The following is a 15,293-nucleotide window of genomic DNA, read 5'->3' on the forward strand; positions in this document are numbered from 1 at the left end:
TTCAAGCTTCCGCTGGTGATATATCGGGTGCATCTACTTCCTACTGGTATTTTACTCTTAAACAACACACTGTATGTCGTGATAAATGATCGTTTGCACTTACATATACCATGCCATCCACGCACAGTTCCTACGTGAACTAAAACCGGAGGTTTCCGGCCTGATTAAATATTGAGGGGGGTCATGCTACGCAATTTATAATTTCTCGGTTTTGCTAGAGCTTGAAGTTTGTAGACATGGCCGCGAGTACGATTGATATATATATTTGTGGTCGTTGATACGAGTATGCCTGCTTTTGCATCGAGTGAATCTATGAATTCGAGATATATGATGGATATATTTGGGTTCGTATGTATGACTATTCCAACGCCTGCTTAATTGACGATACGCTTACTTGACAAATACGCTCGATTGACGATACGCTCGATTGATTTCCGTCATGCATGCAGCGGTGTGTGGAAGGGCAAATATATGTATGTACCTACCTAAGGTAGGTATCTATGCAGGTCGTGTTTTCTGTTTCTGTCTTGCATACGTAGGTACGAGCCTTATCTATTAATTAATCTCCACATATAATATAGCCAAGTACTTTTCTGTTGGACTTTTCTTTGTGCGGTTAAATCAATCAAAGGGTGCAGCAAAAAGTCTCATACGCATACACGTGGTACCTACTATATGGATATTCAGGGGCAATTCCTGTTTGTCCGTGCTGAGGAGATAATCAAGTAGCCTTCCTACCTTGAGTTAGTTAGTGACGTACTATGATGTCTCCTAGCCCTAGATAAATGCGTCTTCGAACGGTACTCTTCCTATTTGATGAGAGAGAGAGGTTGATGAGGTCGGACTTTTAGACCATGTCAAATGCCGACCTTTGGATCTGCGTAGCACGAGCGTCAGCACAGGAGATATTCCTGCTGCCGAACCGCAGGTCCGCAAGCGATGTCTCCGAGTGGAGTGAGCCTACCAAAGGCAGCGGGGCAGCGAGATGCGAGACATTTGTGTGGTTGCTGTGGTGTGCTTTCGGCATTAGATTTCATTGTTCTCGGACTGGAATGTTTTCCCATGGAAGCGGTCAAAGGAAAAGAAAATCAGAGACATTGTTGCAAATCCTGCCAGAATGGATTGAGAGATTCTTGTCGTGGCCTGCGTTGCTTGGCCACACCTCGTAAGGCTGATGAAGATGTGCCTCGGAAGTTAACTGAACGCGACGATGCTGTAGTTAGAACTGTTTTCAGTGGGCCCAATATCTAGCTGGTGCTGTAGCTTCCTTCGCCAACTAATAAATATCCTCCGCATGGAGATGAAGATGGAGATCCTACTAATTGACGAATCTGAACCAGCATTCGGCCAATCAATTCACCTGATTAATCGTTCTGATGGATAGTTATCGGTATGTACATGTACCACGGAGCAATCAGTAGGCACCCCCTCGTCAGGCCGGGGCAGGCCAAGAGGGGCCAACTAATAAACCTCGATATAGTTCCAGCGTCAGGGCCCACAGGCTGACCATCCAGCAGGGGACATAGCAGGTTTCTGGAGCACCAGAGTATCCGTTGCTAGGAACAGCGGGGGCGAGAATGCAAGGACGTGAACATTTTCAGAGTTACCGGTCTCATGAGTGCAATGGTGGAACCTGATACAATCGAAGTATGTGCCCCGCGGAGCGAGGTGGGATTGGGGAGATGTTTATGCTGATCGGTGGAAAAGATATGGGGGAGAGCAGAAAAGAGTGGGCGCTGGAATTCTCGTCACCCTGGACAACGGATAGCGCCACTTTGACTGGATTCCTTGGTATTGTATGATCATGTACCAGGTATATTGACCATGTTCCGATTAGGCGTCCGATAAGAACTGGATCGAGCATTTATCTTTGCATGCCGTACAACATACAGCATGTACTGCACATGTACCTATGTATGTACTTCGTACGCAGCAGCACCAAACCTTGACACTCGGCGTCCGACTATCAGTGTCTGCCAGAGCACGGAAGTATGGAGAAGTACGGGTCCGCCATACCTATGTAGGTAGCTCAGGAGACATGCGAGGTTCTGTCGTGCCTGCGGTGATTCCTAGTGTCGTTCGTGTCCGTATCCTGTGGGCTGCTCCAAGTCGCTGACCCTGGGCAAAACCCCGTATTCCTCTGGCCCAAGGCCCGGATGGCTGTTGACGATGCGCTGCTGTTGGTAGGGAGGCGATTGACAGGCCACTGGCAAATGGCTGCTGGCAACCACACTTCTGGGATGGCCCATCCACTGCGCCGGCGGACGTGGCGGATGATCCTTTGACAGCGAACGAGACCGCGCGCAAGATGCACACCGCAGCTGAGGGAGGATATAAACGGTGGTCGCTACTGAGTTAGTTCGGGTGGGAGTGGAGTGCGTGGTGGCGGAAAGGTACGCGGATGAAGAAAAAATATACGTATCGTCGCCCTCGGATCCCTACCTGTGTAGGCCAAGTAGTGGCAGTGTGGTAGTGTAGTAGCAGGTCAAGTAGACAAGTAGACACAAAGGAAAAGTAGTCAAATGATGTGTTGGTGTGGTAATGGGAGAGGGATGGAGTGAGGAGTATCTCTGCTCCGTAGTCTGTAGCTATTAATAAGTACCTAGGTAGGTACAGCGTAAACAATGTCATGATAGCATCTTATTGTCGTCTTTCACTTGTATTCTGCGGAGTGGACCCTCGCCCCGGCTCCTCCCCCCTGCTGGCGCTGTCAATCATTATCAGAGAATCGTCATCACTCTATCACTTGCGACAGTCCAGAGCAGAAGACTACGTAGACGCCGTTTGGCTGCTCAGCCCAGTCCCAGTTCCAGTTCCAGTGGGAGGAGTTCTGTTCCTGTTCCTCCCACCATCTAAAACATTACCCGGGCCTCCCCCCCATCAACATCAAACTTCACACTACTTTAGCATCTGTTACTCACGGGCACACTTCTGGTCAAGAACAACAAACACCACTTTCACACTCCCACGACATTGTTCCATCAACAACAAGACATCTTTATTCAATTCTATCGTTAATCCACGCTCTTATCCTGTTTGCATCGCCGGCCCGCCGCATCTTATCCATTTGCATCGCTAGCTAGCTATCTACGATCGTTCTCTCGGCGTCTGAATCCGGTGCCGTCGCTCGTTATTCTCGCCAGCCTCGACATTTATTTTTCTTAGCAACGCATGCCACAGTCAAAACACGTCCCAATTCCACACCCACGACCCCTCTTGCGCAGTTAACAAGCCTGCTTGCCACTGGCCATCTTGCGATTGCCAACCCAGACGTTACCGTTGCCATTCTCGAATTCAAAGCGCTCGACTCCTCTGCGTAGTGCTCACAGACCCCAACCTGTCCAGGATACACTCTAGACAACTCCACCGTCAGCTCTAGTCTGCTCTCCACATCCGCATCCTGCTTCGACAGAGCTGTCAGCCCCCGCTGTCGTTTCAAGGAACTACTATCAAATCTATTTGGGATCCACAAAATCCTGTTAGATCCCCCAGACAACAAACATGGCCGCAAGCCATCCCATAAACCCGGTGCCCGCCGCGGCAGCAGGGCAGTACCAGAGACCAGCCCCGCGCCAGCGAACAAAGTCAACCTTCAGCTTTCGCTCGCAGCATTCGCAGAAGAGCAGTGGCAGCAGCCCAAAGATCGATCTCCAGGAAACCCACAGGGAGAAGGAATCGCTCAGGCTCAACTCAAAAGCCGACCCGTCGTTGGCGATGACAGAAGATGAGCCAGGTAAGCTTGATGCCGGGACTTGACATCCTGCTCCGGCGCATATCGATGGCGAGACTGACATTTTACGGTAGCTGAGGTTGCGAATCAGAAGTCCTCCCTGGCACCAATCCGTGCGATCCAGCATCGGGATGCACTTGGAAACCCCATCGGTTAGTCTCCTCCCTTTCGCATCGCATCGCATGGCACAACTGACATTGGGATTTCCTGGCAGCCGACCCTGATCGATCGAACCCAACCCGCAGTCGGTGGGAGAGACCTCTCGATACCATTCGTTCCTTCGAGGCAGCTATAGATGGCGATTACTCACGAAAGTCAACATACCTTCGCACAGGTTAGTTAATGGGTTTCGCCGGAGGGTGTTCTCCTAGACATTGGAAGGCTGATATTGTTAACTCTAGCGTCATCGGATAATATATCAAATTACAATCGTCGAAGCAGTTACTATGGAGGTACGTTTAAATTTCATCCGTGTTCCTATTCTTTGGGATCTATTAGGAATGTTGGGGCTTCGGGGTGTGCCAAGTTTGCAGCCTCTTCTCTGGCCCATTCCAAAATAAAACAACCCCCAAGTGCGGGTGCTAGGAAAGGGCCGAAGGATGGGAAAGCTACTAGTTCCCATTTCATGGAACGGACGAATCCGTAAGCTGCCGCGCCGTCTGCGGGATGCTTTGCAAGCCGGTTTCTTCGCGATCTGCCATTGGCAAATAAGCGATCATGGGATTTTGCGGTTCGGTTCATCCAATGACACTTAGCTGACGCAGACATATAGGAGGCCCAAATAGCTACTATGGAGGACGGTCGCAATCTTATAGACCAGAAAGCACTTACGCCGATGGAAGATACAGTGCAGTGGCTAGACCGGATAGCTATTACAATGGTGGTGGCGATACTCCTGGCAATGGGTACGGCAATGGGTACGGCAATGGGTCCGGCAATGGATATGGCAATGGGTATCATCCCAACAGGGCCCGGTATCCACGGACAGCTCCCGAGCAGCAATTCGCCAATGGCCAAGGAGTTTACCCAGTTCAAGGCAACCAGCAGTCCTACGAAACAGTGACGACGGCCTCAGGAAGCGGCAGCTCTGATCCAGCCGGCTACTCGACCGATCCCAGTAGCGAGAATAGTTCGGTGGACCGCTTTGCGGCTGCGCCTCCAAAGGAGCCGGTGGAGACTTACGGATTCAACGGATTTGGCAACGTTCCTCAATTGGCATCTCCTGGCGCCGGTTTGACAGATGCCATCAACCCTAACGGAGCGTACGGTTCGAACGGTGCTCAGAGGCCAGCGTATGGTTTTCCGAATCAGGCACCACCCCCACCAAGCAAAGATGTCAATGGCCCACGAGTTCCGATTAAACTTGGTCAAACAAGTGGAAATATTGTGGCCCAACCAGCGCAGGCTAAACCCGCGACGGAGAAGCGCAAATCATGGTTTGGCAGGCGGTTTTCCAGAGCTTAAATAAAACGGGGAGGGCGCGAAACTCATGGAGCAAAATGGAGAATTAATTTATGAAGATCCCTCGTCGGTTGTTATGGAAGCTTTGTCACGATATTATGAGGCAGAAATAATGATGATATGGGATCACGGTTTTAAGGGAGGGGAACAGGACTGTTCGGATTATGCTTAGGCTTAGGCTTGGATTAAGCATTGATGGCGTTCTGTGGGTACTAATAGTCCAAAATTGAGCAATTTCCAGCGTGAATCCATTCGCAGAGCTTGAACTTTTGGCTGCAACGTGCATCGTGACTGGTATTATATATCTACAATGTTTCCACACCCCAATATTGCGGGAGGGTTTTATCATGCCATAATCTTACAAACTCAGCAACGCCTGCGGCAAGGTTTCCCATCATTTTCAGTTGCAGCTGGAGTGCATCATATTCATTACCCACAATAATACAGAAAGAAAAATGCCTACTGCCCCTTTCTCTCCCGCTCCTTCTCCGCCGCTTCAAGGGCATCACTCTTATCCTCCCTAAACGCCACAATCACATAGCCCATCAGCACGACATTCGCCATTATAGCGGCTGTTGCTCCGGCGTATGTTGAATTGCCTAGAAATATATCAGTTAAACCATACACGTACCTACCAACACACACAACAAACCCCAGCGGGGGAATTGTCTTGAAAAAAAAAGTAGAAGGAGAGTTAAGAAGGAAAACGAACCTCCAAATATCGTATTCAGCGTCAGGAAATAGGATCCGATGGGACAGACTACCATGGCGAGCGTAAAGCCCAGGAGATTGTATATCACATGGCTTTTGGATTGTATGTGAGCTTTAGCTGGACTTGGAGTTGCTTGCATAGGGGAAATAAATAAAAGGCTTACGCGGGGACCACGGGAGTGATATTACTCTTCTCCATGGGTCTGCTGTCATCCTCCTTCGAGAACGACATGTCACTCTGGAGATTCTTTCGTGCGGCCATGGTCTCTATGCAGTTTATAGGTGGTTTATGTGTGCGGAGGTAGTTGATGGATAGTATTGTCTTGTTGTGGTGGTGGTGGGTGTATCAAGACAATAGGAAGGCAAGGCAAGGTTACGTCGTGAATGGGCAAACACCAAAAGACAGGAACCCTGCTGACTTCGTGTCGGGCGCGCGGGGAACGCGTAAAGTGGTTTTTCCCTTAGCGTGTGTTCGCTCTTGGGGGCGAAGCATCGTCACTTTCTAGTTCTTGGCTTGGGCAACTTTCTTTTATACAACTACCAACAGCCAACCAACATACACGGAACACAATGTCTGCGACACAACGCACTGTGCAGATAGCTGTTTTGTGATTTTTGAGAGAGAGAATTGAGGAGAGTTTGAAGGTTCTTTCTTTGGCTTGGTGGTGGGAAAGGAAGAAAGGGGAAAGTGAAAGTGAGAGGCGGCGCGCTCGAATACCTTTCACCTTGACTTTCACCTATACGTCCACTTTCACCCAACCAGTTCTGCTTGGCCTCACTCACTTCGCCTGCGAACACTCTCCATACCCTCTTCACTCCTCCTCCGCTCTCCCGCTCCCCTCCAACAATCGTCGCTCCTACAACTATCGACATGGCATTTCAACCCACAGCCTCAAAAAGCGCAATGCTTGTCCCCGACTCCCCAGCTGTCAAGAGACAGAGGACAGCCACTGGATACAACAACTCGACCTCCAACTCCCCCGCCGATACCGGTGCCTATAACTCGGGAGAAGACGACGGTGATGAGCTGTTCAAGGGCTATGTGCCGGATACGCCGAAGCACCGTGACACCCAGCCTACAATGCCGATTGGAAATGCTATTGAGACGCAGCCTACGCAGATACTTGGGAAGAATGGTTACTATGAGACTCAGCCTACGCAAATTCTGGGGAAGAATGGTTATCATGAGACTCAGCCTACGCAAATTCTGGGGAAGAATGGCTACTATGAGACCCAGCCCACGCAGATACTTGGAAAGAATGGTTACCACGAGACTCAGCCAACTCAGATACTCGGCACTACCGCCCAGCCACTGCTGTCGTCTCCTGCAGCTCGCAAATCAACTATTCAAGTCCCCGCCTCCTCTCCCTTCACGGGACGAGACCCAGACTCTCCAAAACCGAAATCTCTCCAGAACGGCTTTTCAGCATTGACCGAGACCAATGCCCCTCCTCGTCCTACCCTGGCGTCAAGTATGGCTCCCGCAGGCACTGCATATAAACCCCCACAGGGAATTGTTAAGAAGCCTACTGCAACCAAGACCGTTATCGACCTTATCGACTCCGACGATGATGGACCTAAATTCCAGGGTGGAAGCTCGGACTCTGAAGATGCTGGATTGGCGAAGGCCGATATCAAACCATCCACTTTTGCACCCAGGAGCGCGGAGAGCTCATTCGGCCCAACTTCGACCACGGCGAGCGGCAAATCCAAGTTCTTTGAGATCGTCAAAAATGCCGCATATAAGCCCTCGGATGGAAGTGCTAAGAAGCTCGCAACCCAAACTAGACCCGAGAGAGCAAGGCCAATTGAGGATATTGGGATGAATGACCTCTCAGATTCAAAACTCCGGGATAATGTCGCGAGAGTGAGAGCTGTACTTCCGCAGGTCACTGTGCTTGCAGCAGAGAACGCTCTGAGGTCTTGTAAGGGACATCTCGACGATGCTATCACTCTTCTTGCTGCTGAGGATGATGAGCCGATGGTTATTTCTGACGACGAGCTCTCAGCTCTACCTGAGCTTCAGATGAAGCGTGGTCTAAATGCGCCAACAGTGTCTATCAGAGATAAATACTCCTCGACTCAAGCTCGTCCTGGGAAAACGCCAGCTTCCAATGATACCGCCCCAGCGAAGCCCAAGAAGAGACTTGTTAAGGGTCGAAGACATCCGTCATCTCCAACCGTTCCAACCATCTCATCTCCTCTAAAGCCACCACCTGATTCGCCTAGCATGTCCGAGCATAGTTCCGATTCAGATTCTGGTATGGTCTCAGGTTCAGGAGAGGACCCTGAACTGGATGGTCGAGTGCTCAAGTACTTGAATACTTGTAATGTCGAGGAACTTGTCGAACTTACCAATATCACGAAGGAGATCGCTGAAATGATGGTCAATGCTCGTCCTTTCAAGTCTCTAGATGTTGCCAGAACGGTTGAGAACGCAAAGCCCCTGAAGAGCGGGAAGAAGAGCACGAGAGCTCCTATCGGCGCGAAGATCGTGGATACCGCCGTAGACATGTTCACTGGATATGAAGCTATCGATGCTCTGGTTGCAAAGTGCGAGGAGCTGGGCAAACCCCTGGCCGAGGAGATGGGAAAGTGGGGTTTCGATGTATTTGGTGCCTCTAAAGATGGCGAGCTTGAGATGACATCGCTGGAGGATGATGCTGATTCTATTCGCGATTCTGGCATTGGTTCCCCGAGCAGCGGCACCGCTTCACCTGGAAACGCTGGCGATGACGATATTAGGCCAACTGCGACTTCCAGGAAGAGGGGGAACGTGACCTTCCTAAAAAAGCCGGATTTAATGGCTGAAGATTGCGTACTCAAGGACTATCAAGTTGTCGGTTTGAACTGGCTGGCCCTGATGTATAGACGCAAGTTGAGCTGCATTCTAGCTGATGAAATGGGTCTTGGCAAGACTTGTCAGGTTATCGCCTTCTTGTCCCACCTTGTCGAGAATGGAAACAACGGTCCTCATCTGGTTGTCTGTCCCGGATCAACCTTGGAGAACTGGCTGCGAGAGTGTAACAGATTCGCGCCTCAGTTGATGGTTGAGCCGTACCACGGTATGTGATTCGGAGTTCGCATTCCCACACAAGCTAATAATTTGACATAGGCCCTCAAAAGGAACGTGCAGAAATGGCAGATCAGATTCTTTTGAACCGGGATCGAATCAATATTATTGTGACAACATACGACATGGCGGCCAAGCCGGAAGACAACAAATTCATGCGACGCTTAAAGCCTGACGTAAGTTCTATCTGACCCTCTACTGAACGTGATACTCATCAAGCCAGGTTTGCGTGTATGACGAAGGTCATTACCTGAAAAACGTCAACTCTCAGAGGTACAAAGGTCTTATTAGAATTCCCGCCAAGTTCCGACTCCTCCTCACTGGCACGCCGTTGCAAAACAACCTCCAGGAACTGGCGGCACTGCTTGCCTTTATCCTGCCCTCTGTTTTCGAGGAACGTGCAGAGGATCTGAGTTATATCTTCAAAGCCAAGGCTACTACACGAGACAAGGACCATGCGGCTCTTCTCTCCGCTCAGCGCATTGCTCGAGCTAGATCCATGCTTACGCCCTTCGTTCTACGTCGCAAGAAAGCCCAAGTGTTGAAACACCTTCCAACCAAGACCTGCCGAGTTGAATACTGCAACCTTCATCCAGCTCAGAAAGAGATATACGACGGACTGATTGATAAAGCTCGCGACCGGGCCCGGATTCGACTTGAGGGCGGCAAGATTCCCAAAAATGATGAGAACAATCCTCTTATGCAGCTTCGCAAAGCTGCAATCCATCCACTGCTCTTCCGCCGACATTTCACTGACGAGAGTATTGAGAAAATGGCCGATATCCTACGCAAAAAGGACCCTGTCAACTTTCCACCAGAGCAGAAACGTCATTACCTTGTCGACGAGATGCATCTCGGCTCGGATTTCTGGCTCCATCAGTGGTGCCTTAACTATCCTTCTATTCGCTCGTTCGATATCCAAGATCTACGATGGATGGATTCGGGCAAAGTCGACGCGATGATCAATCTTGTGAAATCCTACAAAGAGAATGGCGACCGCGTACTAATATTCTCTCAATTTTCCCTCGTCCTTGATATCCTCGAAGCAGTACTAAACTCCTCCTTGATCTCCTTCACGCGCATCGACGGCTCCACCAAGATCGACGAACGCCAATCCCTCATCGATACCTACCGCGACGACGAAAGCATCACCGCCTTCCTCCTCACCACCAAAGCTGGCGGCACGGGTATTAATCTCATGTACGCTAATAAAGTCATTATATTTGACGGCAGCTTCAATCCACAGGATGATCGGCAGGCGGAGAATCGCGCGCATCGTGTAGGCCAGACACGTGATGTGGAGGTTGTGAGATTGGTTACAAAGGGTACAATTGAGGAGCAGATCTATGCGCTGGGCCAGAGTAAACTGGCGCTTGATGGCCGTGTCTCCGGAGACGATGACGCTGCAATGGCGGATGCTGGCGAGAAGGCTGTTGCTAAAATGTTGCTTGAGGCGACCAATGTTGACGATAACGATGAAGCGAAGAATACCGCAGAGGAGAAGCCCGAACCTGTCCCTGTCAAGAACAGCGAGCCGGAGAAGAAGAAAGAGACTAAGAAGAAGCTCCCCGAGAGGAAGAGGTCTACTATCCTAGACATGGTGACGAAGAAGAGGACGAGGGGAGCGACAGATGATTAGATGCTTGTTTGATGACGATGATGATGCTGATTAGTTTGAATTTTGAGCTTGAGTGGTACACGGTGTGGCTAGCTATGTTTGATATGGTACCTACATACTGGCAAATGCATGCATATGCATACGAATACATATGGGGCTGGGTCGAGGGCGATCATGTTTCCACTGCCGAGGGCGTTTATGTCTGGCATTCAAAGGGGACGGTACACTTTAGTACGCACGTTATGGTGATAGAATAGATTCGGTCCTGCGGAGTTACTGCTAGGACGGTAGAGTAGAGGTTAATAGAAAGGGTTTATTCCGTGTACGAAATTATTTCTGGTGATAGTTCCACATTACCACTTTTACGCCGTCGGATTAAAGATGAGCCATGGTAAGGGCGCTCGCTCTACACATTCTTGAGAGCTTACTTCTACGTCCTAGAGTCTTTATGCCGCTATGCTTAGCCCTTAACCAAGAATGGAACCCATGCAAAAGGTACTCGCGGGCTAGACAGTCATAAGTAATACTGAAGACTATTGTATTATTTATTCTAATAAAAGATATAAACTAAGTTATAAAATATAATACTTAGCTAGCTATTGTAGAGGAGCTAGGAGGACCCTTAGGAGTATCAGGAGGAATCGTGGATAAAACAATCAAAAGACTGCAGCCAAGGTATAGGGATTAATTGAGCGATAGGCGCGGTGTAGGATTATCATCCTATAGTCATCTGGCTAAAGAAGTCTAAACTATGGTCTAGTGTTCCTTGGAGGAGGTGAATATTTCAGGGCGCACTTAGGCGGTGGCATTTCAGGACGACTAATAGTCACAAGATCCGGTCATTATTATAAGTATGGCAAATTGGGTTTGTATTCGTAATTATCTCAACTGGCCAGCTTCTCCCTGGTCCAGCTGTATTCTGGTAAATCTAGTCGCGATAATTGTGTTTTTATTTCAAAGGGAGAGTGAGGGCCAGGAGCCCAGGTAGCTCCACTTATCCACGTGCTAACACTAGTTAGTACACATGGAAATGTAAAACAAGGTAAATAACTAGTAGTCCCTTGGGTCCCCACCACAATAGTTTAATAGGGTTCCTTTACTATATGGAGTAGATCTACTATTAAGCTCTGATTTATCCTAATATTTATAAAATAGTCTTATCTAAACTTTAGAACTTTATTACTATACTAGGAAATTATTACCAGCTTTTATAGTGACTATAGTATATAAATTTATATATAGTCGATACCTCTAATTAAAACATCTAACTCCTTTTAGTTAGTACCCCACACGACTTATAATAATTACAATAAGTTATCGTATTAATTATATATTATATATACCGAATTTATATAGAGAGTGTGTTCTTCTATAAATTTCCATGCGGCCACGTAGCTAACTTGCTTTCGCTCTGCCTTGAGCTGCCACTCAATCATTTCCCATCTCTATCGCCGCAGTAAGTTATGAGCGACCGTGCCAGTAAAGCCCTCGCAGAGGCCTTTCTGCCTGAGCTCAAGTTCTACTCACATGGCACAGTGCCTAGAGCTTGACTAGGTGTTGTGAGAATTATCACGATATTATATCTCAAGCTCCTCCTCTCAGCTGCGGCTGAGTGTGGGCCTACCATTTAACTAACATGCTTAGGATCAGCCTTAACAACCCATTATTTATTACGAGGCCACGTTGCTCACTTCACAATGTACCACCGCATCTGTAGTTTTGAAACAAAGCTCACGAAGAAATGCCTGAGCAGGCCCTGCCAGAGAAAAAGGTGGTGTACCAAGCCGTCCAGGATATCTTTACCGGCAAAAACGCAGCTATTTGCAGGCCAAAGGCAATTCGCAAGCTCATCGAACAGCATAACGATGAAGAGCTGCTAGCGCAGCTGCTCCAGCAGCACAGTCTCGACGATGTCGCCACCGTCACAAAAAAACTCATCGAGGAGCACGTTTTTGAAGCCAGTACTCATGGCTGGATCGCTAGAAGCGGCCTGGAGAGCAGACCGAGGAGCGAGACCGACATCTACAGGGAGCAAACCGCAAAACCAACCACAGAGGCCCTCTGTAGAAAATGCGCACGTATTGATTTTGGGAAAATCTTCAATGAACAAGCTGTTCCAGAGGAAGGCATTCTCGTGGCGCACCTAGGGCGAAACGCTGGAAGCTGGGATACGTCGACATGCCCATTGTGTCGGCTCTTTGCGTGGGTCAGAACCCCTCATCCTCATAATCCTGAATACTTGCCGTCCGTGAACAAGGACCTTGGATACTGCTTATACGCCATCCCGGCCCTCACTTTGTTTAATAGGTACATGAAAGACCCAATTCAAGACTCGGATATTATCAATAATATTGTTCTTGGGGTGTTTCTGGAAAGGGAGGTCGCAGACGGCCGTGTGCGGGATGTCATTCAACAGGATAATCCCGACTATATTTGCAACGTGCTTGACCAAGGTTCGGCGGCAAGATTAGCGATTAATGGTCGGCATGTCGACGCAGACAGGATGAGCAATACTCTGATCTATGATTGGCTTCAATTCTGTGATGCCAATCATACCGACTGTGGCCATAATGTGGCCCCTTATCTATATGGACGACCAGAGGATATTCCAAAGTTTCAGGTCATTGACTGTGAAACACGCCGCATTATCCCACTGCCACCGGGCCAGCCGTATGCTGCGCTGTCATATATCTGGGGCAAGCAGGAAAACCCCGAACAAGTGGCTGACGAGACGGGACGCTTGAAATCAGGCACTCTGCCCGTTGTGATCGAGGATGCAGTCACGGTAACCTTGTGGGCAGGATTACAGTATCTGTGGGTGGACAAGTACTGCATCGCCCAGCATGACGATGAAACCAAGCGGTTGCAGCTGCAGGCAATGGACAGAGTGTACAAGCTGTCACATTTTACCATATGTGCGGTAGCAGGCTCTGATCCCACGTACGGCCTACCTGGTGTTGGATCACGCAGTCGCCAGAAGATGGCACCACAGGCTACTTCCAAAGGAACCACGCTGACCAAATTGTCCTTAACAAGAGAGCACTACAGTCGGCACATTACGAGTTCGGATTGGATCAGGAGGGCCTGGACGTTCCAAGAGGCGATATTTTCTCGAAGACGCGTCTTCTTCACCGATGTCGGTGTCTACTTTGAATGTAATAGTATGTGGTGTTCGGAGCATTTGGACGAGGAACCCTCGATACGCCATTGCCGCTACGCGCCTAATGAGACGTTTCCTTATATGAACAATGACTTGTCCGTCGAGCACATGGTGCAGTGTATCCAGAATTACAGCCGTCGCAATCTCACGTTTGAAAGTGACAAGTTGAATGCTTTCCTGGGAGTTCTAGAGCATTTTGCAAAGATGCCCAAGCCGCTTTACCATCTCCAGGGCGTGCCGTTGCTCACGAGCGAGAAAGTGGCAGAGAGGTCTAATGCCTTGACTGCCTTCATCAACGGCTTGAGCTGGGGAACACGACTTCCCGCAAAAAGGCGTGAAGGGTTTCCAAGCTGGTCGTGGACAGGGTGGCATTTTGCGGCCTTTTACTCGCCAGCTATAAGTACTGGAACTGCTGCCATGGACGAAGAGAAGTCGCTGACTGGATCCCATCAGTCACGCAGTTTCTTTGTCCTGGTGCAGAAGCACGACGGCGTAGTGATTCCCTTCCCTACTGAGGTCTCAGAGTTCGCTGCCTTCCAAGCGGCATATTCGTTTCGTCTCACCCCGTACATTCACATCGACGCATGGACGATCGAGCTTCGGTTCGAGGACTCCGGCGCACCATCGGGTGTTGGCGGCAACAAACCTGCTATCCTTCGAGATAACGACGAGCACGAACCATACTTTGTGCCTTTCAAAGAAACAAAAGGCTACTCGCGACCCGGTCTCGAGGGCGACTTCTTCTGGGCCTTCCCAGTCGACCGTGGACAGCCAGGCAAGGTGTATATACGCCTGGATCTGACGCTGGATCCAAGTACCGTTGTGGGAAACAGCGACATCTCGAAGAGACTTGTCACCGAGACGTGGACGGGCATTGTGCTGCCGACAATGGACATTGCGCGCATCTTGGTAGTGGACTGCAGTAAGGATGTGGCCGAACGGATAGGCACCATCTCGGTGGTTCCTGGATATTCACGCTGGCGCGCACGCAGACCAGGAGTTCACCACAAGTTACCGGAGGGTGCTCCGAGGGATAAAATGTGGGATGAAAGGGCCGAGCTGGGGGCGCGGGTTGACAGGCTTCCCAATAAAGCGGTCAAAATGATAGCGCTGGACCAGATTACTGGCATGACGGAGGAGCAGAGACGTTGTCATGCCGTGCCCTGGAGCCATGTAATGGAGACGTTTCACTGTGAACTAGCGAGAACTCGGCGGGGGATCTGGATTAGCTAACGGCTTGATTCCTATAACCTTTTGTTAGTTGCACTCATTGAGTCTTTGTTTAGGTTAGCGATCATAGCGATGTAGGACATGTTATAAGTCTAAAGTAATCAATATTTATTACTCCTCAATAGATATATTTACTAACAGAAGTTCGGATATGGGAAGACGTGATATCTTGGGGGAAGTCTTCAGAGGTCCCTTTGTAAATCACGTACAAAGGTACCTAGGTAGGTAGGAAATAGGCGAGTGTTTTGGGATAACTCCTATATCTTACTTCTTCCTCTATCCCTTATACAATAACAACAAAACTAGTGTC

The 15,293-nt window shown here is 49.3% G+C and overlaps 4 protein-coding genes across 4 annotated transcripts; 3 read left to right on the forward strand and 1 right to left on the reverse strand.

Moving 5' to 3' along the window:
* Positions 1-3,501: 3,501 nt before the first annotated feature.
* On the forward strand, positions 3,502-5,194 carry BP5553_07802 (uncharacterized protein; the record flags this gene model as incomplete). The annotated part of the gene is made up of 5 exons (XM_032016425.1): positions 3,502-3,733; positions 3,805-3,882; positions 3,945-4,064; positions 4,132-4,182; positions 4,503-5,194. The coding sequence occupies 5 exons, from the start codon at positions 3,502-3,504 to the stop codon at positions 5,192-5,194; spliced, it is 1,173 nt and encodes a 390-aa protein (XP_031867656.1).
* Positions 5,195-5,650: 456 nt separating this feature from the next.
* BP5553_07803 (Vacuolar ATPase assembly integral membrane protein VMA21) lies at positions 5,651-6,164 on the reverse strand (the record flags this gene model as incomplete). The annotated part of the gene is made up of 3 exons (XM_032016426.1): positions 5,651-5,790; positions 5,904-5,995; positions 6,067-6,164. 3 exons carry the CDS (start codon positions 6,162-6,164, stop codon positions 5,651-5,653), a joined length of 330 nt encoding a protein of 109 aa, XP_031867657.1.
* A 609-nt stretch (positions 6,165-6,773) lies between these two features.
* Positions 6,774-10,614, forward strand: BP5553_07804 (p-loop containing nucleoside triphosphate hydrolase; the record flags this gene model as incomplete). Its single annotated transcript, XM_032016427.1, has 3 exons — positions 6,774-8,967; positions 9,018-9,151; positions 9,199-10,614. The coding sequence occupies 3 exons, from the start codon at positions 6,774-6,776 to the stop codon at positions 10,612-10,614; spliced, it is 3,744 nt and encodes a 1,247-aa protein (XP_031867658.1).
* Positions 10,615-12,334: 1,720 nt separating this feature from the next.
* On the forward strand, positions 12,335-14,986 carry BP5553_07805 (Heterokaryon incompatibility protein (HET)-containing protein; the record flags this gene model as incomplete). Its single annotated transcript, XM_032016428.1, has 1 exon — positions 12,335-14,986. The coding sequence occupies one exon, from the start codon at positions 12,335-12,337 to the stop codon at positions 14,984-14,986; it is 2,652 nt and encodes an 883-aa protein (XP_031867659.1).
* Positions 14,987-15,293: the final 307 nt, after the last annotated feature.

The sequence above is a fragment of the Venustampulla echinocandica genome (assembly GCF_003357145.1).
Source record: "Venustampulla echinocandica strain BP 5553 chromosome Unknown scaffold_6, whole genome shotgun sequence".
In the NCBI taxonomy this organism is placed as follows: Eukaryota; Fungi; Ascomycota; class Leotiomycetes; order Helotiales; family Pleuroascaceae; genus Venustampulla; species Venustampulla echinocandica.